Genomic DNA, 26,672 nt, shown 5'->3' with positions numbered 1-26,672 from the left:
CCCCCACCCAGTGAATATGATGTACTGTATAGTTTACTAGGGGAGGAAGAAAAAATCAATCCATGGCAATATCTGACATGCCTCCGTGTAATAAAATGCTCCACAATTACATGAACACAGTGGCAGTGGTGACGAGAGCTAGGGGATTTTGTGTCACCAAATACACTAGATTTGTATCATCCTGTCACCAGTTGTTCAATAGGGTGATACTGGGCAATCTCCCAGTGTTTCTCCCTGTAGAGCAATAAACTTATTTTCTTATCGATCCCTAAGGTAGGTGCTGACATGAAGAAGGCATTTGCCTTTGTTTTTCTCCTTCAGCCCAGCCTAGCATCTCCTTAGTATGCAGGGCCAGTGATCCAGCCACATAAGTTTCCTCCTCACTGTATTTTCTTTACAAGGATTGCCGCAAACTGCACAATGGGGAGAAGTTTCACCCCCCCCCCCCGTTAATGCAAATGAGAGAAAATGTCTAATACCTGTTATAAAAGATGGCATTTTAATTACTGCTCCACACCACAACAGGTACACGTGCACACACACTGTGAATCTCTGGCTCCCTCGCCCTGGCGTCCTATGGAGAAGGTCTCCCTCCTCCAATCCTTTCTTGGCATTTATGCAACCCAGAGTTACACAGGTTGATTGGAAAGGTCTCTCTCCTTGATAACAACAATTCAATGTGCCTTGACATTTTAATAGCCTGCCATCCTAGTGAACACAATCGAGCTGAGCAGTGGAGCAAAAATCATTAGGTAAGCAAGATAATCTAAACAAAAAATCAGCCTCAACCAGCTCCCCACATCTGGGAGCACTGCAGGCTGCATGACTGGAGCAGGCTGCACATCTGGGCAGACGTTCCCCACCCCCAACAAGAATGTTCCTTGTGGGGTGAGTGACATTGGAGTCAGTTGATTTATTATGGGGGGAAACCCACATCCCCCAGTCCCCCACACACAGTGTATGTCAATTTCTCTCTCCTCCCCATCATTCCCCTCCCCCTCACATACACATCCGTTTCCATAGGAGTGAGATGCTGACTTTGCAAGCCATTTTCTGTATGAATATGACCCACCACGGGAAGAAACCCTCTCAGGAGCCCAGAACTATGTTATCATTGTTATTAAGGAGCTAAAAAAAGGAGCTGGGAAGAGGAGACACTGCTGGAATTGCAGCTTGATTGTGATTGATGTGTTCCTATTAGCTTCTCACTGTTATCTCTCAGGATGGCAAGAACAGCCAGTGGCTTGTAACACAACAGATTACCTGAGTTTTCAGCCCTAGACGGATGTTTAAATAAAATATAGTCCCTTTTAGCGAGAAGCTCATTTTCTCGCTGAGGCTCCCAGACTATTTCATGTCAGCTGTGATTCGCTGTGACTCTTCTCAGTAAACATGTCTTATCATTAATAATTCTTTACAAGCACAATTTCACGGAGCCTTTTTGTGTAGGTGCGTGCGTGCACGCCAGCCTCAGCCTCATCTTGATACAATTTGGGACTCCAAGGTGCTTCTCTTCAGAATTTCACCTGCCTTGCCAAAAATGATTGATTACCCCTAGCAGACTAGGTGTCCAGCTATACCCAACAAATGACTTTGGCCCCTAACAGCAGGCCTTGGCCAGATAGAAATCAATATTTCACCATTAAAATCTATCAAAGAAGAGTTAAGGCACCATCTGTCCCTGCCGCCTTTCCATGGTGTGTGAACATTAAATCCGACACTTGTAGTACATGAGTAATCAATATATAGTAGTTCACAGATCATTTGTGGTCCTCTTTTAGCAGTGATGGATGCTTGGAATAGTTGTGATTCATTTTGTCACACCATTAAACAAGATTCTGCCCAGTTCCTTCCTGATTTCATTTAGAGGATCATTCTTCACAGTTCATAAGAGAGAAACGGTTTTACCAATCTGCTTCTATTTCAATAAGTCACTTTATAGAGATTTTGTGTCCTGCAGACTGTAAAAATTCTGGCTAGATAGTACAAACATACCTCTAAAACTATTCACTGCATGACATATGCATGAAGTGTGAAAAACTGAATGTAAATATGTTTACCTCTTTATCTACAAATATTGGTTTTAACCCTCTCCTTGCTAGGGTAGACCAAAAGCAAAGGACTCGTAAGCAGAGCCTAGGACAAGAGGAATATTTTGGAGTTAGAAAATGTGGTGTGATCAAAATGACAATTAAAATAACCACAAACTCAGTTAAAGGATTTATTGATGTATCTGTTTTATTTTTAGGAGCAAGAAATACTGTTCTTAATTACTTCTCTTAATAGTCACTTTTTCTTGCTACATATCACACATATAATTATAATAAATGTATAATTACTAGGCAGTTTAAAATGAGCTCAAGCTCATGCTCCAAAACATCTGTTAGTCTATAAGGTGCCACAGGATTCTTTGCTGCTTTTACAGATCCAGACTAACACGGCTACCCCTCTGATAGTTTAAAATGAGTAACCTACAAGGAATAGGCAATATTTTTATTACTTTTGTTACACTTGCCATTATTATGCACACTTGTAATTTGGGGATAGGAGAAGGAATATTACACATTAATGTTTGAGAGATTGTTGATCTCATAAAATGACCAATTCTTCAATCTCACTCTGAGAAAACGCACAATGACATCAATCAGTTGGTTCCTTGGAGGGGGGTGTAAATTGGATCAATGATGTTATGTTGATTTGCACCAGCTGAAGATCTGGCCCAGTATGAGTTTTTCCTGACTGCAAGGAGAGACCTGAGTACTTTAAGGAGCATTTATGGATATTGAAATACAATTAAAGATAGCAATATAGATCTATCACTATATGTCCTCCAAAATCCACATTGTACAGTGGAATATTGCCCAAAGAAATAAATAGCAGAGATTCATGGAACTAGAAGTGTTGACCCTACTATGGGGCATTTTATCATGTACTTTTATCATGCATGTAGATCATTTAAAAATGATACATTTTTAGGACTTGGCTTTGGTTGTTAGTGCATTAAAATCATTAAGCACAGTGATCCCACAGGCTCACAGCCAACTGCAATCTGGCTAAAGGTAGGTTTGTCTTGCACAGCTACAAAACCCTCCTTGACAAAAGGACCTGGTCTTGCAAACACTTGAGTGCAAAAGTCACATTCAATATGGGAGCACATGTGTGCAGGATTAGGCCCTCTGGCACCCAGTCACATCCCCCAGATATAAGTGCGAAGCATCCTCTCCACATATAGCTGTTCCCCTTCTTGTGTGGGCTTGGTGGGGACTGAGAAGGCTGGCATAGGAAGTAGCCCCACTTTGTGTGGATGTGAGGCCAGGGACACATATGTTTCCCCCCTCAACAGCCTAGGGTTAATTACTGTGGACTAGCAGCACAGTTTCCTCTGTGGTGATCTCATCCTCCTTTTAACAAGGGTACCGGGGGAAGCCGCAGCCTAAGAGAAGGCATTGGAAGAAGTATGCTGCCGGTGGTACAGAGCCGGTGCATGGGAGCCCAAAGCCTCTCCACAGTTAGCCTTCTGCCAATATCCTGAAAACTGCAAGCTTTGGAAGGGGCAGCATCTGTGCCTCATTCCACAGAGAGATGGAGCCAAACATGTGCCTAGTTCTGGTGCCCACAGTTCAGGAAGGATGTTGAAATATTGGACAGGGTTCAGAGAAGTGCCACAATAATTATTATTATTTATTATTTGTAATTGGAGCCCTATTAATGGACCAGGACCCCACTGTGCAAGGTGCTGCATAAACACAGAACAAAAATGCCCCCAGGGGATTTTAAAGGGTTTGAAAATATGCCTTATAGTGAAAGACTCAAGTGACTTAACCGATTTAGCATATCAAAGTGAAGGTTAGGGGGTGACTTGATCACAGTCTATAAATACCTACCTGGCGGACAGAAATGTGATAATTCTTCAGACTAGTGAACAAAGGTATAACAAGATCCAAAAGCAAAAAGTTGAAGCTAGTCAAATGTAGACTAGAAATAGGTGTACATTTTTAACAGTGAGGATAATTAACCAGTGGAACAATTTACCAAGGGCTGTGGTGGATTCTCCATTACTGGACATTTTTTTTAATCAAGATTGGATTTTTTAAAAAAGACATGCTCTAGTTCAAAGAGGAATTAATTTGGGGAAATCCAGTGGCCTGTGTTACACAGATCAGACTAGATGGTCACAGTGGTCCCCTCCAGATTTGTAATCTATGAAACCTCCTCCTTCAGCTGTACTGATTGGGGACAAACTCTCCTGGCATTTGCAACTCCTTTAATTACTGTCCACCGACTTTACAACAGTACAGAGCAAGGCATGTAAAAGTAAGGGCCAAATCAAGACTTGACTAAACTGAAGACACGTCTATGCCTACAGTGACATGTAGAGCATGTGGAAACAGAGAAAAGGATAAAGGGGATTTGAACGCAGATATCTTAACTTTTAGGAATAAAGTAAGAGTTAGGCTAACACTAGCTCTAATAATGCGAGATTTTAGGTAGGGCCTGGGCGAGTGGAACAAAAAAAATACTGTAAGAAATACTGTTTTTTGACCTTGTGTTAGATAAGAAAGGAATACAGACTGTAGCAGGAACTGCTGAGAAAAATAAGATATCAGAAGGAATATGTATAAACAAATGCGGTTGTTGATCATTATTATCTGTAACACAAGGTATAAATGCTTGCCCTAATTGTTTATGTAACGGAGACCTGCCTGGGACGGGGGGAAACCCCTGTCCGGATGTACCCTCCCCACCTTGCAAGTGTCAGGAAAATAAACTGTCTCTGACTTATTGCAACCAACCTAAGAGTGAAGACTCTGTTTTCTTCCACAAGCACAAAAACTGCATGCCCAGCTAGCATGGGTATAAGTAGCAGTGTAGACGGTGTGGCATGGCTTAAACAAGTAGAGTGCCCACATGCCTGAATCCTATGGTATTGAGCCTACATGGCTCTCTACATACCCAAACTGTACCTCCCACATTTATACTATTTTTAGCAAAATAGTGCCCCACTGCTGGAGCCTTTCCCCATTGTCTCCTTGCTGCCACAGTCTTTCACTGCCAGGTGTAGCTGCATACTTCTGTGCCAGTGTGCTTTTCAATGTGGCATGTAGCTACACATGTAGTGCCCATATTCTACATGCTGCCATAAGTGCAGACATAGCCTGAATGTCCAGGAGTGCATAGAATAGCACCACTTATCCCAAATCTTAATTTGTTAACCCCAAAGTCTGTTTATTGCTACCCATAACCCTATGGCATGGTAGTTATTCCTTAATCACCAAAAAGGAAGGCATCAGGACAGTGTTTTAATAATATGACAGTACAGAGGATTTGTGTTAGTGTGGGAAAGTTGCGAGAGCAGCAAACTGTAATGGAAGAATCCTGGGATTCAGGCCTAATTATTTAAAAGTGCACACAAATGTTCCAGGCACACAATGCCCAATGCACACATACAAGCTGCAGTTGTACATTTGCCCTGAGCGTTTTGCAAGTGCAATTCAAGCATGAAAAAAAATGCATGCAAATTTTTACACACACATACGCATCTAAAAATGGCTGATATTTTCAAACTTGGGGGCTTAAAGTTAGGTTCCTGAATCCATACTTAGGCAACAAAATAATTTGCCTGATTTCCTGAGCTGCTGACCTCCTGCATCTGTTACTGCCTTCAGAAGCTCAGCACCACTGAAAATCTATAGAAGCCACTTGATTAGATGCCCCGTATTTAGGAACCAAAATTTGAAACAGGGCCGCCCAGAGGATTCAGGGGGCCTGGGGCAAAGTGAGGGAGCTGTGGTGCTTGTACTCACCTGGCAGCGGTACAGGTCTTCAGTGGCAAGGGGGCCTTCAGTCACTCCTCGTCTTTGTCAGCACTGAAGGGCCCCTCGCCGCTGAAATGCCACCAAAGACCCGGACTGCCACTGGGCCAGGGCTCACGGGGCCCCTGTGGGGTCTGGGGAAAATTGCCCCACTTGCCCCCTGCTCTGGGTGACCCTGATTTGAAAGGGTTGGCCTTAGACATTAGCTTCTATGTGACTTTACCCATCTGTAATTAACATTTGTAAAAAAATATTATTATAAAACCAAAAACAAAAAAAACCTAGGCCAAATCCTCAGCTGATGTAAATCAGAATAGTGCCACAGATGTCAATGAAGCTACATTGGCTAGTACCAGAAGAGATTCTGGCCTAGTGCCTAGGATTGCAAGTAGGTCAAAGAATGGAGATGGGGGGAGGAAAATGACTGAATCTTTTCCAAAAAAAAATATTTGGGACCAGCCAATAAAAGAGATTGTTCACTTCAGTCTTGCATCTTATAGCTTGGCACCAGTAAACTCTCAGTGTATGGTGTTATGTTACCACTGAGTAATCCTGAGATTCCTATCCCATACAGAAGCCAAAGGAAGAAAACAAAGATGTAAAAGGAAACCCAGCAAAAACTGTGAATTGTTCCTTGTGAAAGTTCTGTATGAGGGAAGGAGGATGGGGAATAAAGCAATGGAAACATGTCCCATGTCTTTCCTTTTAACACTATGCAGAGTCACTATGTTTTGTAGAACCTTTTATATGTGTAGGAGGAAAGCATACATGTATTGATTTTTTGCTAATAAACTGCATAGCTGTGACTCTCTTCTTGTAAATCTTTCCCTAAGCACAAAAGTGGGCTAAGGGAGGGGGACAGGGACTGTAGGGTAACAAGACTAATCAGGACTTTACCATCAAAGCGAATACATCCAATTAATAGCTATTAAAGAAGAATTTTATGGCACCGTGCACAATGAGAGCCATTATATCTAGTGGAAATTAATCTTAATTATTTGTACCTGTGTACATACATGCAAAGGGAAGCAACTCACATTAATCTACATTAAACTTAATACACAGTTGGTGTATTATCTACTCTGAGTCAAAATTGACTGCTAGTCCCTGCATATGTATCTTCGGTGCTAACTCAAGTCATTATACTATAGCATGTTTCAAAGACACAATTTGTTCCATACATAATAAATCAACAGTTAGAATCTTTTATATAATAAAATAAAAAAATACAACTGTATAGGCAAATATCACCTTCTCAGAAATCTGTGTAAAAAAATAGAAGCAGCTATACCGATCCATTTTAAAGGAAACTGAACAAATATAAATCTATGGGTTTCAGAGATTTCACTAAAAGCAATTACCAACTCCAAAATGTTGTATTTCATATGCTTTGGACAACAATGTTAAAGCCACTCACGATATTTTGGATTTGGGGGTTTTCTGGTTCCAAATACGTTGTTTGTTTGCTTGGTTTGCAGTAGACGTATGGGTAATTTTTAAAGGCCTGCACTGCGCTAAAAATAGTGAATGGTGTATTTGCTTTAAATTCCCATCTAGTGATCAGACACATTCACAAACAGATGTTCAGAATCCTAAAAAGGTGAAAAAATAAGAAGCAACAGGCTCCAGCTGGTTTTCTCTGCTGTTCAATTGTTCAAGGACATTTCTCGTTTCAGGAGGTAGCCTTGGTGTCCTGAGAAACAAATGAAGAAATTGATGTTTATCAATTATTTCTTTGTAGCAAAGGTACTTCTGATTTAATGGAGATCATATATACATGATTGCCTAAGGCAGTCCTCTATACAGTATGATCACATTTTATAGTATAGTGTTTTTACCGTGTGATGACACAAACTGCAATCAAACAAAATATCACTGCAGAAGAGGCTTCGGTTGGAGCTCGGGCTCTGAAGCCCACCACCATCCCCAGGCTTTGGAGCATGAGTTCCAGCCCAAGCCGCAACTTCCAAGTGCTGTCTATGCAGCTGCTTTTAGAGTGCTAGTGCAAGCCATGCTAATCAAGTCTGTTGACCCAGATTGGGAGGACCACTCCAAAATGCTGTGTAGACATACTCAGTGAGACACCAGTTCAGGAAAGTGCTTAAAATTAAGCATTTCCTTACATGCTTTGTTGAACTGGAGTCAGAGGAGAGAACTCCTTGCTACTATTTTGGAAGCTTTGAGTGGTGGCATAACAGAGGCCTGTCACTGAGGTATATTTAGCTAATGACATTGTTCTGATTATCTGTCTGTCTTTCTGTCTAAACCTAAGGCATTTCTGTTGTGTCTATCACCCTAGTATCTACAGACTGGATCTACAAAGGTACTTAGGCTCTTAATCCCCAGATTTAGGCACCATTGAAGTTCATAACCATGGCCAGCAATAATAACTCTCATTAGTGGGATAACCCCCATAAATTGCATAGGTGGGTCAAGGAAAAGTCCCCAATTGTATATTTATACATTTTTGCTCATGTATTTTAAGAAAAAGAAAAAGATAAAGAAAGAAGTTAAATTCTGGCCCCACTGAAGTCAGTGGGGTCAGTTTTTAGTCTAATATCTCAAAGCTTAAACAGAGCAGCTGTTACCCAGGCCCCGTCTACACGACAGGGTTAGGTCAATGTAAGTTGCCTTGTGTCAATCTAGCTGTGGAAGTGTCTTCACTTGACTTTGGCTCCGGCCAACATAAATCCCTCTCTATGACAATTTAGGCTACCCTAGCACTTTTGTCAGTAAAACTTTTGTCAGTCAGGAGTGAGAAAAAAACATATCCTGATTGACATGTTTCACTGACAAAAGCATCAGTGTGGACAGCTCTCCTGCAGACATGGCTACCGCCATTCGTTATGGGTGGACTAATTATGTCAACAGGAGAGCTCTCCCATTGGCATGGAGCTGCTACACGAGACCTTACTACAGTGCAGCTGCAGCAGTACAGCCATGCTACTGTAAGGTCTGTAGTGCAGACATAGTAACATCACCTCCCCAGGCAGCATAAAGTCACAATCGATGTAATTAGGCCGACACAGTGTCAGTATAGACACTGTGTTGCTTATGTTGACTTTTACTGGCTTTCAGGAGCTGTCTCACAATGCTCCACACTGACAATACAATCGATACAAGTGCTCCTGGTGAGGCTGTGTACTGCTGACACAAGGATCCAAGTGTGCACACACACTAGTGATTTAATAACTGCAGTGGCTATAAGCCAATGTAAATAAGGCCAATGTAATTTTGTAGTGTATACATGGACTGCGGGAAGGGCGGCCAGCACATCCCTCAACCTGTGCCACTTCCAACAGCCCCCATTGACCTGGATCAGTGAACTGCGGCCAGTGGAAGCAGCGATCAGCCGAACCTGCGGACGTGGCAGGTAATCAAACTGGCCCGGTCTGTCAGGGGCTTTCTCTGAACAAGCGGCAGACCAGCTCTGAGAACCACTGCTATAGAAGAGTGTGAATCTTTGTCCCCCGATAGTGGCTGGTTCACATAAGGTTTGTGATTTTAGCTCTGTGGTTGATGTATGTGGCCTGATATCAGGAAAATATATCTGTTTTATATTTAGGAATGATCATTATTACAAAAATAACAAGGATACATGTTATTCCAGTTCATTTAATGAGGATGATGGCAGCAATGGTAAGAATTTGTTGAAATTTCAATGACATTTAGAATTTCAAAATCCAGAAATAAAATGGCAAGACATTTTCATTAGAGTCTTTCATAATTCATTCTATTGTATGGACAAGGTGTGTGAGTGGAACAATATTTCAGTTTTTAAATGTTGTAGAACTGTGAGAGTCACCCAAAACTCGTGAAATCCTGGCAAAACTCCTATTGACCTCAATAGCACCATGATTCTCCCCCTAAAAGGTCTTCACCAGAGTAAGCGATGTTAAGATAAGTGAATAATGAATGTTGCAAAGACACATTCTATTTTGTATAGGCCCCTATACTGCCGTCCTCATTGTAGTTATAAACACCTTCCAGGAATGAATTAAGCCACATGACTAATATCTGTCTTGTGCGGTTCATTCTTTCTCTCACTCTCTCCCCAGGGAAAGAATTGTGGATTTGAAATTTGGATTCTTTTAAAAAAACGTACATGCTGCTCTGTGTTCATGCTAGAAAACGCAGGTTGAAGTCGTATGCCTTGCATTTGGTATAGAAGATAGTGAGATCTGTGATGGTTCTTTGTTCCTATGGCAGTTCATGCCACAGACCGGACTCTGAGAAAGCTTTTTCTTCTCCTGCATAGACAAGCTTTAGTCTTATGGTATAAAGTCCCATGGTGCCTGAGAAGTGGAGCTGTTGATCACAGCCCTCACCCCAGAGCTTTAGATGGTCTCTTAATTACCCTGCGACCAGGGCATTAAGTACCTTGAAATCAAGGACCTGTATATAAAAACATCAGTGAATTGAGTGAAATCTTTTTTGCAATCCTGTAGAAAAATTAAACTCCCATTTTTGTTGCTGGCCTTACCAATATGACAATAATAGATATTGCGTGTGCAGGAGTGAGGGCGTGTGCGCGTGCACACACACACACACACACACATACACACACACCAGTTTCCACTAACAGCCAAATATAATTTGAACTCCTCAATTCATACCAACTATTTATATGTATTATACATCATAAACAGACAACCTCTTCAGAAACATTCTTTAGAAAAGCTATATAATATATTGGCATAATAGTCTTTTTCAGGGAAAGCATTTCATTTTAATAAAATGTGTGCCACCATATTTAATCAATCATATTGATTGACAACAGCAATAGTTGGGTATTCCAGCAGATGCTGCTACTACCTCATTCTTATTCCAGTTTCATTTCTCAATCAAATCCATGTGTAAAAAAATATAATGTGCTGCCAAGATAATGTAATAAAACTTCAACTGAAATGCATACCACCAAGACCAAAACTGATAAGTCAAAGTATGAGAAAAGTTAACTTTAGAAAAATCATTTATGACATGCAAATATTAAAGTTTTATAGACTAGATATGCAAAGAGTAGCCCTAATAAAAATGAGAAAGTTTCAGATATCATTGCTGAATAATCATTGGGAGATTAGCTCTGAGCACATTTAAAATATTTTGCAATAAACCTTAAATTTTGTTAGTAGTATCTGAGTTGGATTCAACTGTTCATTACACAAGTGAGATGAATTATAACTTTTATCTGAACAGCTGTGTTGTTTCTGTTGTGGCGAACACCAGTTAGCAGTGATGCATTGCTCTATGCCAGAGGCTGAACTAGCAGCTTTTGAAGTTAATGATTCATATAAGCATACAGTGAGCCCTAATCGTTAGTATGTCAAGTACACTATAAAATTACCGTATTCCAACTCCCAACTCCATTAAAGTTCTTTCTAAGCAACCTGCATACCTCACTTTACCAAAATAAGTTTTGATGACCAACCGAGACCACCTTCATAGTGGATTTGCTTTATCATATATTTAGGCCCAGATCCTCAGAGGTATATGGGCACCTAAGTCCCATTAATTGAGGTTTCAATATGTTGGATTTTCATGCATATAGTGTTATAAATCCATTAACTGTTAGATCACTATAACATCATGGGCCAGGTTCTCAGCTAGTGTAATTTGGTGTGGCTCCATTAATGCTAACACAGCAACGTTGTGGTGCTCCAGCTGAAGATCTGACCCAACGAGTCTATCTCTCTCTAGCAATAGATCTTTTCTGAAGTTTCTATGTTTATGTCATTCAAGTACAATGGCACATTATGTTTTTAAAACAGTCAGTATATTTAAAAAAAAAACAGAAAAGATAAGTCTCCAAATAAGTCTCCTTTTATGCCTCAGAATAACTGAGTAGGTTTCTGGGTGTCTTGAAATAAACTAGAAGATGCAGCCAATGACTATATAATTAGGCTATGGATGCCAGTATTGTCTGGCATCCTTCAAGCTAACCTCACACCCAGAACTGAGTTTAGTAGGAATGATGTTGACAGCAACTAGAAGAACACACAGTTCCTCAGAGTAGCAATCACCCTGATGGAATTTCTTATTCTAAAACAATGGAAAGTGAATGGGGAAACAGGCCAAACAGACCTCAGGACATTTTTCCCAGAATCATTTTCTTACTGAGATGCCATCTTTTCTTGTCTTTTTAAATGACTGTATTGTTCATGACATAAAAGGTGCCAGATTCACAGTTCTCCAGACTAAAATCCAAATTGCAAAGGGTTCAGAAAAGAGATAAAAGAATGTTTCATCTGGAAAACATGAGAGATTAAAGCAGCTTAGTCTATTTAGTTTAACAAAAAGAAGGAGAAGAGGTGATTTAATCCCGGTCTACAAGTACCTATATGAGGAGATGGTTTTTGGTGCTAAAGGACTCTTTAATCTATCAGACAAAAGCTAGAAGCTGAAGCTAGACAAGGCTTAAATTTTTGACAGTGAGGGTAAATAACCATTGGAACAACTTTCTTAGGCATGTGGTGGATTCTCCATCACCTGAAGTCTTTAGATCAAAGTTGAATGTCTTTTAAAAATATGCCTTAGCTCCACCATAGGCTTGATATAGAAACCATTTGCTGGAATTCTGTGGCCTACAGAAGATCAGACAAGAGGATTGTAATGGTCTCTTTTGGCCTTAAAAATCTATGAAAATCCTCTAGTTACACATGAGGTATAACTGTGAAATTTTGGGGGGACATGGGGCTTAAACTGTGAGGTGATGAGTATCCTCAACTCGCAACTAAATCAAAATAAAATGCTCTATAATATAGTTCACCTGGCAGTCAAAGAGTGTAGTCTTGACTTGACTGGGAGTCTAAAGTATTCAGGACTTCACTGGAGGTACTCACAGACTGAAAACCATGGGCACCTGTCCTCTAGAAAATGCAGTGAGAGGAAAACAGGTTGAAACTTTTTAGTGAATAGTAAATTTGATGAAAAATGTATTTTTGGTGGTACAAACTATTCATGAATTCAGTCAAATTCATTTAATAGCTTTGGCCAACCCTCACCCTACCCTCATCCCCCCAAAAAAACATGAAAACAAAAATTTTGAAAGTGTCAACATTGTTTGTTTTGCAAATATCAATTCAAATCACCATTTTGTTTCAAAATGTCATTTTCAATCCATATCCAAAATGTTTCATTTTTGACCCAAACAAGTTTTTCTGTCCTTCATTTTGTTGAGAAAAATTGAAAAAATGCAAGTTTCAATTTGAAAGTAACCAAATATTTTTTTTAGATTTTTTGGGTTTGGCCACTAAACGGAAAAGACAATTATTCACTTGGCTCTAAATGAAACTAACTACTCATTTCACATAGATCACCAACCCATCATATTGTTATATGAAAGGTTTTGCAGCCCCATACCAGGCTGCTTAGCCATCCATTCCCCTTGTTTCTGGCTATATTTAATATACCATAGCAATGACTAATGTTCAGTTTGTGAACAAACACAATGGACCAACTTTCCCTTTAGTGTTTTAGTTAGGAATACAAAAGCTCTTGGAACATACATGAATAAAATTTTATTGGCCCATTCATCGTGTCTATCTTTCTAGATTTGTATAATGGCACTCAGCATTGTAGTAACTAAGAGTTTTCCATGCTAAGCAAACACTGTTATTATAATGCAATGTATTGGGCTGGGATGGCGCACAATGTGCAAGGAGACTTTTGGGTTTGCTTTGATGATGATGATGATGATGATGAAGAATTTATTGAGTTTCACTTTCTCTCACAAGTTCATAGCCTACCCATCTACGCATGTGGAATTTTTAAATGTTCTCAGCTTTGCCTATATGTAACTCTTTGAAAGGAACCTTTATATTTTTACCACATGAAATATAAATTTTCTTCCTCCATATTTTAAAAAAGGATTATAAATATTTGTGAAAGTAACTGGGGTGAATAGTTGGAGATCACTGAAGCCATCCATTTACCCACTTTGGCTTTGGCCCTTCCAGCTTCCCCATGCTGCCCTGCCAATAGGCCTCAGCATCCCGGCTAGAAGCGCAAGAGTAGTTCTTTCTCCATGTCTTCACTTCTGAGATGCCAACACAAATGCTGATTGGTGCCAGTTAATGAATTAGTGCAGTGGGTTTTCCAATGGGAGGGCCCAGGGGGCAGGGCAGGTGGTGCTGTTATACCAGGTCAAGGTTTGGCAGCGGCCTGCACTGGCAGCATCATGAGCAGTGCTTGTGCATAGAGATGCAACATCATGGCTATGTTTTGGTGGAGCAGCAGGCTGCCTACTGCCACCAACACACAGGGGATCCACCCACGGATAATGTAGCTTGGGTCTCACCAGGCCCAGTGGAGACAGAGAGATTCCAGCTGGAGGTGACAGCACACAGCAGAGACCAGATACTTCCCTGAGCTGCAGCACTGGAGGTTTCCTCCTTTCAGAAACATAAATTCCCAGCAGCTCCCCCTTAGGGCTTGGAAAGGGAGAGTGAGTATCCCCTGGCTGCTGTACCTCAACATCCTCCCATAACCTATTCTAAGGCCCCAAGCCATACCATTCCTCACCCTGTATCCAATCTAAATCATAAATAACCAAAACATCCCAATATCCCAGTAAGTCATTCTTCTCTTAACTGAAAGGGTACACATGTCTTCCTGCTTTTTCCTACATGGAAACTTTATACTAGGGAACCAAAATTAGACTCTCTCTTCATGTCCTCACTTATAGCCGGTTTACCACATGCTGCCCTCAAGAGCTTATGCATTTAAGCCTGTTACATCAGGACATACTCAGCTCTGGATGCATAATCGCTAACTGGCAGATCCAGGTGGACATTCCAGCCAGGAAAAGCAAATTAAAAAAACAACCCCCTTGAACAAGACACCCTGACCGTGTGTGACGTATCATACACAAGAAGAAAGGAACAGCACTAGAGCAGAGCTTTTGGAGATAATGCTGTGAAAAACCTGCCCACAGTTAGAATGAAGAAACATTGTATGAAGTCTTTCTTAGCTCTGCTTGCCTAAACAAGCCTTGTAACTATTATATTACAGAACTCAGCCACTGGAGTAGTGTTGATCCTGACACTTCAAATGTGCTGTAAGCATGCCTTGGCTCTCAAAGTGGCTCCAAAGAAAGAACGCGATGAGACAGTAAGTGCTATATAAACAGGTAGATAAGATAGATAGATCTGCTGGAAATTTGTTGTGATTGGTCCCTTGCAATCTCCCACACTATGTCCAGTATTCAGAAGTACTAGACACAGGGGTTCTCAACTGATTTACCATTGTGGGACACATATGCAGCTCTATGTTTTTATGTGGGGTGCAGCCACACAATTGATATATTACCTGTACGGCCTGGAGGATGTCACATGGGCCACAGCTGTGTGCTGATTGGTCTGCAGTCCATGGGTGGAGAACCCCTGTATAGAGGAACATGACTGCCTTCAAAACTCATCACTGCTGTCATGCCTTAATCAGCCAGAGGGGTCACTGTTGAGGCATTCATTCCCTGCCTCCAAGAGATGAACCAGCCTGCTGCCTTCTTCCTGCTGCCAGCCCCCTCGGAGTAAGAAGCTGGCAATCAAGTCTGCGTTTCCATCGTGGCCATTCAGAGCAGAGTTTCATTTTCAAAGAAAGCCATTTAGATGTGAGAATAACAATATTTTGCATTAAGAATATTAAAGCCCCTCCCCAATATGAATTAATTAAATCGCCCAACAGTCTTCTGAGGTGGGTGTTATTATCCCCATTGTGTAGCTGGAAAAACTGAGGCATGGAGAGGTTAAGAATTGCCCAAGATCACACATCGAGGTTTCTGGGACAGGAACTGGTTATCTGGCCTTAATGTGTCTCTGTGTTCTACAAAACATACTTGCTCCTGACTGATTCACTGTTCCAGGCGATGCATTATAATTTGGTTGAAGAACTTCAGAATGGAGGACAAGGATCAGCCTCTTCTTCATTAAAGACAGAGATGAGCACACTATATCAGTTTGGTCCTGACAATAGGGAGTCTGGGTTACCTCTTTAGAAGGGATATTGGCCTGACCACTGTGTTTCTCTTGGGCTGCTTAACCCCGCCTTTTCTTTATTGTGGTTCCAATGCTTCAAAGAAACCTGAAGATCTCTGCATACATGCTTACTCTTCACAGCATCAGGGCCTCTACATATGTATTACATACAAAAAACAACATTAAAAGAATGCTGAGGATGCGGTTAGGACACAAGGGAAGGCTAGCCTGGCCCCTCTCTCTCTCTTCTCTCCCAGGAGATAGGGCAGTTCCTGCCCCATGTGGTGCTGCCAGAGGAGACAATGAGCCTCCGTGGCCATGTGCTGGCCTCTTGGGGGAAGCCCAATCTGGCTCTTTCTCTCACCACACCTGCAGTTGGTGGACCTCTGGTCTCATGTGTTGTCCCCCCAGGGAGTGTGAAGAAGAATGAGTCACAGGGGCCTGATATTAAGAGGAGAGACGGAGGGAAAGGGAAGCCTGGCTTGGTTCTCTTCTCCCTCCAACCTCTATTGCACCTGGTCTGGCTCTTAGGTATTCTCACTGCAAAGTGGTTGTAAATATGTTGCATCCCAAAAGTTTGGCTTCAGGATTATTTGCCCTCCTCCACTCCTTCTCATCTAAGGCAGGGTGACAGGTAACAGCTGCGGTGATGGCGGCTTTGTGATGAGGAGAATGGAATGCTACATACTTGGCCCAAACCACCTAATTCATTTGACATAAGAAACTGAACAACATCAGATATGACGTTTCTTTTTCAATACTCTGCAGCGTGGAACAAATGTCTTCCTCCTCAGCATGAAGAACTCACTTCACAGCCTGAGTTTTTGGATTTTACCTATGTTGCAGCTGTCATTCTGGAAGGTTGCTAGTTTGGAGGCTAATTTTAAAAAGATATGTAGCCTATGGGTTGGGGTCGGAGCCAGGAAACCTTGTATCAGTCAATCTTGACTGTGTGTCGTTCAATATCCCATTGTAAAAATGCATCTAAAGCCATGCCAAATCTTCATGAAATGATGTATCAATATTTAACTAATTTTACCCTATGCAGGTTTAAACTGCCCAGTATAATCCAGAATATTCCAGGGGTATGAATAAAGGACTGAGAGGCAGGAATTAGGCAGGCAGGCAAATTGTGAATACTGTGATTACTGATGCTGATTGGCTGTGAATTGTGCAGTCAGTTACGCTAAAACATCGAATTTTCCTTCCTCACTTCAAATTCCCTTCCTCTAGTCTCTTATTTGTTTCCTCTAGCTGCTCTGTTTGTTGTTCACACTGCAAATTCTCTGGGGTAGGAATTACAGCGGATAGCACAACAGAACTCTGACTTGAATGAAGCTTTTAGGTGTTGCCACAATATACAGGATAGGAAATACTTCATTCTAGGTCTGGTTCAGACATTGACTTAGTGGGTAACTTCAGTAGCAAATGTTTCAAGCAAAAATAAATAGTTATTGTCCTAATTTATAATCTACACAATATCCTGATTGACTTGATTTCTTCCCTCAAGTAAAGGTTTTGATAAGCTGGAGTTTGATTAGAGCTGCTAAAAGGGACAAGTGCAACTACACTATCTTGACTTTTGAATAACACTTCCAAGAGAACTTAAGGCAGAAGCACCAACCCATAATTGAATCTAAGATTCCATTTGCCTTGAAATAATAGCTGAGGAATTCAGTATAATTTCTTCCCTGAGAAAAGTGAGATAAATGATGTGTACACGTCTATCAGGTACGATATTTGATCACTTACCTTCTTGGTCATCATTGATCTTTAATCACTTATTACATAATGTTACACCCAATACAGATTGCAATCGAGGAAAAAACATAACAGTCACGCAGCCTGCAGAAGCAAGAAGGTAATTTGTCTCCAGCAGGAAGGTTGCTCTTTTCTGCACACTTCGTTTACAGCATCATCTATCATCTGTGAAAATCACCAAGAGGCAGCGGGAACAAAGCTTAGCTGAAGTCACATGAGGCAAACTGTCTTATTAGAGTCTCATACTGACAGTAGCCAAATCCTAAAAATTTCCCAGGGCAAGGACACATGTAAAGCAATGCCAAGTCAGTCAGTCTAAAAGGGTTTTTAAACGCTAATCCACTGCTATAGAGCAGAATGATATTGCTCATGCTACCTCTTTGAACACTGCTGTGCTGGGATACCAATTACAGTTGCAGATTATAAATGAGTAACAACATTGTCCTTGTAAGGAAAAGCTAAGCAATTTTCATTCGAGAATCAGTATGTTCCCTTATTCCTGTCAGTGTATCCTGAACTGCTGATGACTTTTTCTAGGTTGTGAACCGTCCATTTATTGGGGGAAGGGGGAGAAGAAGGAAGTAGAAGAAGAAAAATTATTTCTTCACTAAGAAACTTTCAGATCCCGTGAAACCTGACTACAGCTTGGCATGTTCTTCCAAGCACAGCATGCAAAAGTAATAAGATTTCATGATGTGATTATTGGACACTGTGGGCCACAGCCATCTGCTAAGAGGGGGACATTCTGCTCTCGGAACATCCTGGTTGTAATTTGCACAGTCCTTGAATTCTTGAAAGTTACCAGGAGTTCTAACTTAGTGTGGATATCAACTGGCAATTACAGCATGAAAAACAAAATGACTCAGCAATTTGGTCTTCTTAGACAAACTGATTCCAGAGCAGGGATAGTCATGGTTTGTATTTAGCTTTCTCACCATCTGTAACAGGGATACTGAATCTTCCAATCAGCTGATGACCTAAAACATAATTATTCCTCCTCAAAGTGAATGCTGCCTATCTGACAAAACACAAAGCCCAGTGATAGCAGACAGGATATAATCTTCTTGATTCACAGTTACGGTTGCGTTCAGCTTTCCATTAATAAAAATCTCTAATGGCTACACTATTAATGTGTGAGGTCAGGGCTGGCTCTAGGCACCAGCATCCCAAACATGTGCTTGGGGTGGCACTTTTCAAGGGGCGGCACTTCGTCCCCTTTTTTTTTTTGCTCAGGGTGGCAAAACACCTGGAACCGGCCCTGTGTGCCGTAGGCAGAGTTCAGTCCCCTACCAAAGCCCATGGAGATTCCCTGTGCATGACAATTTGGTCAGATTTCATGCAGGGATTGTGAATGACTAAATATGAGGAGTGGGATTTTCAAAAGCGTGCAGCACTAGCCTACCTCTTCTCCCACTGAAATCAATGGGGTGTGAGTGGTTTATCACTGACTTTGCTATAGCTCTTGGGCTGTGATAGTTTCTGAGGAATTTTCATCCATGTAGTCAGCTTCATTTGATTGGCTTCAATTGGAGCATTATATGCCGAGGGCTGGTAGGACTGGCCCTATGGTATCTATTTGGATTATAAAATTTTAGGTCCTATGAGCAATTAAGTACAATCAACATTTTCAAACTTTGGTGCTGTGGAAATGCTGCACATCTGCAAACCAGGCTAACTATTTTGGTGCTCACAATATTGATATAGGTACTGGATTTTAGTTCCCAAGTTTGGAAACTTTGGCCTAATTTAACATTTTTCAAATATTAGTAACATTTCATTAGCAACAAAGTATGTTGCAGAGGGCCCATTAGAATGACAACAAGGACTCATTGTGGGTCTGAAGTGGCTGTCACAACAGCAAATGTATTGTAATATACATGAAGGACGTCTATAAATTTCAGATGAGAAGTCATGGCAGGGGTAAAATGGACAGCACTTTGCTTGCTGTACCAGCCACATCCCCTCATTTCTTGAATGGATACCTCTGATGATCTATCTGATCTCACTCCAACATCAAGCAGTGTATGGATACAAAGACCTACTGCACCTATGCTCACCATGAAATCCTACACTAAACTGAGGGTTGGGCTCTGGGATGAACTATGCATCTGCAAAATGGGGGAGTAAGAAATCCTCTTCTGCCTCTACCTTGCCTACCAGGCCCTTGGACAGGGAATGGACTGGTAGAGATGGGGGCTGAACAAGGCTTTGACTCCTCTTCCCCACCATTCCAGCCAGCAAAGCTGAGCCAGTAATGGGTAAGGGAATCATAATTTGTCACTGATATAAGCCAGCAAAAAATTACTAAGGCCCCCACCTCCACACTAAGGGGAGAGAAGGGAGGGAGTTGTGACTCCCTGAGCCACAGTTCCTTCCCTGGGAAGCTCCTGGGGCAACTCCACCCTTTGTATGGGCTGAGTCCTTGTGGCAAAATCTAACTGTAAAGGAGAAGACTAGATGATCAGATTGGTCCCTTCTGACCTGAGTCTATGAGTCTATGAGCTTACTGTGAAAAAAAATGGACTTGATCCACCGCTGGCGTAAATGGACCCTGTTGATTTACAACAGTTGAGAATCTGATTCATTATCTTTAGGAGCAGGGAAGTTGGGCAATTTTTTTCTTAATGACTAGGGCTATGTCTTCATTACACAGCTTACAGAAGTGCAACTGTACCGAGACAGCTGCGCCATTGCACGGTCCCTAGTGTAACTGCTCTATGCCAAGAGAGAGAGCTCTCCTGTCGACATAATTAATCCACTCCCAAAGAGCAGTCATTGCTACGTAGGCGGGAGAAACAAGTTCTCCCAATGACATAAAGCACTGTCCACACCGGTGCTTATGTCGGTGTAATTTATGTTGCTGAGGGGAGTGGTTTATTCACACACATTCAACATAAGTTATACCTGACATAAGTGTAATGTAGACATAGACATGACTAAGGTGCAGAGTGCTTACTGCAGGCAGCTCTGTGTGTGTTGCATTCATTTAAGGAGTAAGAAAAGAGATCACCACCATTGGATGTGTCTGCTCTGGTAGCCATCAATGCACAGTGGCACAGTGTATGCCACTGATGAGGACAAACAACGAGCATCACATGGGGAGAAGAGCACCATGCAGCAATACCCTTCTGAGTATATGTCAAGCAACAAAATGAGAGCTACAAAAGTCAGCCGTACCAGGTCACTCTAGGACATCTCATGCGTTTGGAGTTTATCTATGCAAAATGAGCCTAAAATCTCTAATCCGAAACCAAAAAACACATGCTGTTCTGAATCATTGGTACTAAAATATATATTTTTTCCATGGAAGTATTTCTGATATCAAAAAGTAGTAATTCTTTCATGTTACAGTAATATATAACCCACCTAAAATTTCATTATTACCATTGACAGAAGGATGGGTGTTAACAGCTGGGAAGGGGAGAAACAGGTGTGGGGAACTGTGGCAAAATTTGAAGGGGAAACATGTGAGTGACTTAGCCTTTGTTCTTTATTGTAATAGTAATGTAATTATCAACTGCATCCTACACCATTGCATCAAATTATTTTACTCCCCCATGACCTTCTCCTCACTGTCACCTCTTACTATCATCAGAAGTATCTGTTAATCCCCAGAACAATAGCATTTCCCCTAATATAAAATGGATTTAGATTTTTAGCAACAGGTGTTCTAGACTATTGACACCAAAGGGTATGTTAATTCAGGAGACAAGACAACAGGATATGGATGTGAGAAATACAGATTTGTCAGCAAAGAAAAGGAAGATCTCTGCTGTTCAATTAACCTACACTGGACCCAACACTATGAGAAAGTATTGTGCATAAAGGGACAAAATTCTCTATGACAGATGGCACTCGGCCTCATGCTATTACTGGGTTACTGCTCACGAGCTTGTTTACCTCCCATACAGAAACAATAAAATTGCTTCTTTATTTTAAAGAGAGAAGTGGAAATGCTTATTTACCAAATCAATCAAGGCTTACTAAGGCAGAACAGCCACAATCCTCACTCCCCTAGAACATTAGATACTTCACTGATTTCAAGTGGCAATTATCCAGTGCATTTTTTTTGCAGCCCACTCTGACTAGAGGCATTTAATTTGCAGATTTTGATGAAAAATGTCGTATTTTTTAATTGCCTATTTCATCAAACTGAATTTTAAAGCAAGTGATTAACTGGAAGCTGCTTTTTTTTCTCCAAGTTGCCTTGGGCAAGCAAAAAAAATATTTGTCAAGACACAAGTCTGGCTATTTCACGTTTGAGCTGAGAAATGCACAACTGCCTTCAAGTCAACATTAGGTATAACAGAAACATGATGATTATTTAACCATCACTGAAAATGTCAAAAACAAGCTGTGCCTGGCATTTTGACAAGACAGTGTTGAAAAGGAACCACTTTTCAACACGTGGGAAACTGTAGAGCAAAACTGTATAGTTATGACTTGGCTCTGGGTAGGACTGTAGAGGTTTAAGTTTAAATTCTCAGGATTGCGTTGTTAGGGAGTACTAAATTACTTGTACTTGTAAGTACTAAAGCATTTGTATTCCAGTAGCACCTAGGAGTCCGAGCCATGGACCAGGACTCATTGTGTTAGGCACTGTACATACTGAGAACAAAACCCTGTCCCAAAGCTAGATAAAACAAAGCCTGAAGTCCCAATCCTACAAATGCTTACAGGTATGTTTGGCTTTATGCACGAGGTCAATGTAACTGACAGTAAGAACGTATGTGACTTTTTCCGGATTGGGACCTTAATTAAGACTCAGTGAGTGTTTGTTAGAAATAAACCAAAAATATTTTAAAGTAGACATCCTCCCTAGAAGTTTATCAAGTATAATCAAAATTTGATTTGGCACATTTTTATTAAAAAATAGTATTGTGAAGGGGAAAAAACCTTTGATAATGGGAAAGCATAGAAAAATTAAAATCAAAATATTCATTCTTCCAAACAGAAGAGCAACTTGAGGGAGATCGTTTTAACCATGAGTTTAAGAAGTGGCAGTTCTTGTGATCCAGAATATTGGGTGGGTCAGTACTATAAGCAGATAGTACTCTTTCTATATGTTGATGAAAGTTTTAAAGAATTCTAATTAGCAGGATGGACAAGGTGTTATGCAATAAAAACACTCAAAAGCATCAAATATATGTTCTGCATTGTACAAGCAATGTTGACCAGCTTCATGTAGGTTAACTGGCTGCATTTCTCTGTGCTTCACCAAGATTCAGGTAAACAATTTCTAACCTGTTCATTTCACCCCACTAGGCACCTTTGATATCAACCAGTTTTAGATCATGTATCATATCTCACATAGATTTGTCTGTACAAACATATTTGAACTGAATTTCAGAGTTGTCAGTTGTTGGCTTCCTGAGCAAAAGCTATAGTCCAACAATTCACATCCATTGATCCTCAAGTGAAGGATTATGATTTCTTCTCTCTTCAAACTCCTGTTTATAAACCTTTAACTTTGTACCAAATAAAAAGAGTTGCACAACAGATCTCTGCTTGTTCTACTAGCTATTTTCTACTTCAGAGTTTAAGTCAAACGCTACTGAGAGTTATGAAGGCTGAACTAAATGAACCATTACTCCAATCCAGTGTGAAAATTCTTATGTACTAGGAGTCCTGAAGACTTCCACACTACTCTTGGAGCTTCAGGGAATCATCCATACAAAGAGAATCGGTATCCTCAGAGCAGAGAGATTCCACATACAAAGAAGTATGTGTTTATTTTTCTGATGATTTTAGGAAATATATTTCAGGTTCTAATGCCCAGGAGAACTTTCCCTTCACCGACCCACAGTTGAGCTCACTGGATCAGTGCAATGATCAGGCTCATGAAGCAAACTTTACCGTGAGCAGATACCCAACTCAAAGATTTCATTTCTAGATTTCACCAACTCTCACTCAGGCCACCTCTAACCGTCTGTGCTTGTTACACTGCTTTTGAGAAGCCAGTGGCTAAATGTGGGTCTGAAATCACATGGAACATTATTATTGTTTAACAGAAGAGACACCAGCCCAAATCAATCTTGAGCTGAATTTCCTACCAGTGAAATATAAAAAAAAAAAATGCATGAATATGGCAATCTGTTGTGACAACAAGCTCATCAATAGCCAACACTTTGCACCCACATCATCATTACGCTGATCTGCCACATCTGATGCTAACAACTTCGTCCCTCTGAAGAGTTGACATACCTTATAAAAAGTGCACCTTATAAATCACAGAGAAAGATGACAGCTTCCATCCATGATGAAAGAGAAGAAGGGAAAGGCAAGTTTCACAGTTTGTTCTTGTCTATCTAGATACATTTCTGACTCCTTATTACCTTAGGAAAAGGATTGAACAATTGTCGTAGTATTCTTGAGCATTCTCAACCATGGTGGGCTAAATTCTTTGCGGTGAAACTGCTGCAAATCCACTGAGGTCAATGGAGCTGTGCCAGTTTAGCGGAGGACTTGGCCCTGTCTCAGTTCATTCGGCAATGATTGTACTCAACGTGCAGTACAGAACATGCATTTGTTTTTAAAAGGAAAAAAGTGGGTTCTTTCAATACTAACCCACCCTATAAATAGTCCCAGTTTTCCAAGAACTAAAGTGCCTTTAAATCAAACTCATATGTGTAACTAGTTTGAGGGTGGGGGTGGCGGTAGCAGAGGAAGAGAAAGGAGAAGAGGATATCACTTTTACTTCTTTGGTATTTTTGAGTGATAGGGGATCTCAGCAGTGGAGGATGAGCAAGTGACTGCTTGAAAAGCAAGGCAGCCTATGTTTCAATTGTACATCATTAAAACACACACCCATTACAATCAAAGTTATTTCTGCCCCACATAAACCTGATGTACTCTCACATTACCAACAAAATTACTGGGGATCAGATCCTCCCAAAACTGTTTTTCACTGCTTCAGCGGATACTTAAGTTGCCTAAAGACTGCAGCTAATGAATGGCCTATGCTAAGGGACAGCTGACCTCTGTTATAAAGTGGTATTCCAGGTTGGATTGGGGATAGGGGTGGGGATGGGATGGGGCTGATGCACAACATACTCTGCCAGTTCTAGGCAGCAAAGCTACTCCTTAGGAGCAGTTACCCACTGTCATAATTTGAAGCAGGCTCAAGGATCAGAGAGCGTGTCTGTATGAACACTGGATCTGTGGATCTGGCTGCCAATTTTGAAATTCAGGCTGTGAAAAAAAGCCATTTATCATTTCAAGCTTTCTTGTCCCTTACTGTTCATTGTGTAGTCCTGTGCAAAGTTTTGTGGTTTCCCTTCCCCAGAGATGGATAAATAATTTGTAACAATTCCTTTGCTAATTTTTGTCTCCATTTCTGTTTACGAATTTTCACTGAATAATTCTTGCTTCAGCATCTAGTCACAGCAAATATTCAAAAATCTAAAAATTCAAGCTGCTTTTACCACAAGGCATATTCCTGTTCCCTGAGTTGCTGAGCGTAACTTCAAGTGAAGTGTACAGACACTCACATTTACAAACTCAGTATTTCCTTTCTGAATATATTTTGCAACCTTCGCTTAAATTGCACTATTTCAGCAAACATCCCTCCCAGTAAACTTATTTACTAGCATATTCATAGAAAGCTAACACAACAGAGGCATGGGCATAGCCGACGAGAATCTCTTTTAACGTTTGGATGAATTCTATTTATCTGGGATTTGGAATGTTGTGAGTTCTGTCTGGAAGCCTAAAACGTAGGATTTTCTGAACCCTCAGCTAGTAGACCTGTAATGTACTTACTAGTTTCTCTCTCCCCCATCTTCTCTTTCTTACTATTGTATTTGATTCCTTGAAATTATGGTACACTGGGTGCATTAGAAAATACCTAGAGCAAAAGTATTAACAGGACAGTTAATCTTTTGTACCTCACACCTCAGACAGCAGGGTTCTAGTGATTGCTAGGAAAAAAAGAAAACCCTTTCTAAAAAAAATGCAAAGCTGCCTTTTGGCCTGGATTTAAGCCTGCTAAGGGAGGTCAGGAGCGGACTACTGCTTCCCCTCGGAACTAACTGCTTTTCAGGAGTCAACACACTAACTGCCAGTATGCTGCCTGCAAATCTGTGCATAAAGTTTATACTTTCATTTGAGGCTGCAACTTGCCTGCTGAAGAAAATTCAGGACAAAGCAGTAGGTCCTTTTGCACAAAACATGATCATATACATAGTGAAAATGCAATGTGACTGCATGAAACAATTAAACTAAGTAATGTTTACTATTCCACTGTCATTAAGTAGTTGGATTTACCTTTCATTTAAGATTTAGAGTTGGACATTAAATTCCAGCATGCCTCCTGCTTTGCATTTAGTGCTGGCGTCAGAACTAACAGCACTAGATGATTACTCCCACTGTGAGGCACACACTCCCTCTTTCCCAGCCATGGTTGTACTTTTACAAGCACTATATTTCACATTTAACACCACTTAAGTGTGTGATGTTTATCCATTAATGTTATAAATGGGCATTACTAGCAACAATGATTCCAAATGTAAAAAACAAGCAAGACAGGCAGGGTGATGCATCTGTTATGATAACACTTTTTCCTTAGGAGCTGGGGGAGGGAAGGGGCTGCCAGTCTCTACTGCCGCAGAATCCAGCCAAAAGCAGAGATGGAAAGACTAGATGTGACAGAGTGCTAGGAGCCTACAGCTGATGCAGCACTCTGGTCACTAAGATTATGTTTATACTGGGATAAAAAACCCAGGGCTAGCCCAGGTCAGCTGACTTGGGCTCACGGGGCTTGGCATGCAAGGATGAAAATTGCTGTGCAGACATTTGAGCTCAGGCTGGAGCCCGAGCTCTGGAACACTGCAAGTGGTTGGGTGGAGCTTGGGTTCCAGCCTAAGCCCAAATGTCTCCACAGTGATTTTTAGCTCTGTGACCCGGAGACAGGTGACCCATGCAAGCTGCATCCATGTTGCAGGTCTTTTATCACTGAGTAGATGGACCCTGAGGTATGAGCTATTTCTCCCATGGAGCAGAGTTAATTGGGAGATGGGTGCTCAATGGCTTAATTAGGGGGGAGGTTGACGAGCTAATAAGAGCAATCAGGTTGTCAGCTGAGAACAGTTATAGGACAGGAAGGAAGTGCTGGGAAGGCTGCCACGGG

The 26,672-nt window shown here is 41.1% G+C and overlaps 1 protein-coding gene across 1 annotated transcript in view; it reads right to left on the bottom strand.

Moving 5' to 3' along the window:
• Positions 1–4,116: 4,116 nt before the first annotated feature.
• Positions 4,117–26,672, bottom strand: part of INSIG2 (insulin induced gene 2) — a 42,366-nt gene continuing 19,810 nt past the window's right edge. The window contains exon 6 of the mRNA XM_030579916.1: positions 4,117–7,506. Coding sequence (XP_030435776.1) covers positions 7,486–7,506 — 21 coding nt within the window. The 3' untranslated portion in view covers positions 4,117–7,485. The remainder of the gene's footprint in view (positions 7,507–26,672) is intronic.

This window comes from Gopherus evgoodei, chromosome 11 (genome assembly GCF_007399415.2).
Source record: "Gopherus evgoodei ecotype Sinaloan lineage chromosome 11, rGopEvg1_v1.p, whole genome shotgun sequence".
Lineage (NCBI taxonomy): Eukaryota > Metazoa > Chordata > Testudines > Testudinidae > Gopherus > Gopherus evgoodei.
Note: the sequence above shows the minus strand (reverse complement) of the source record. Positions and strands in the feature narration are given on the sequence as shown.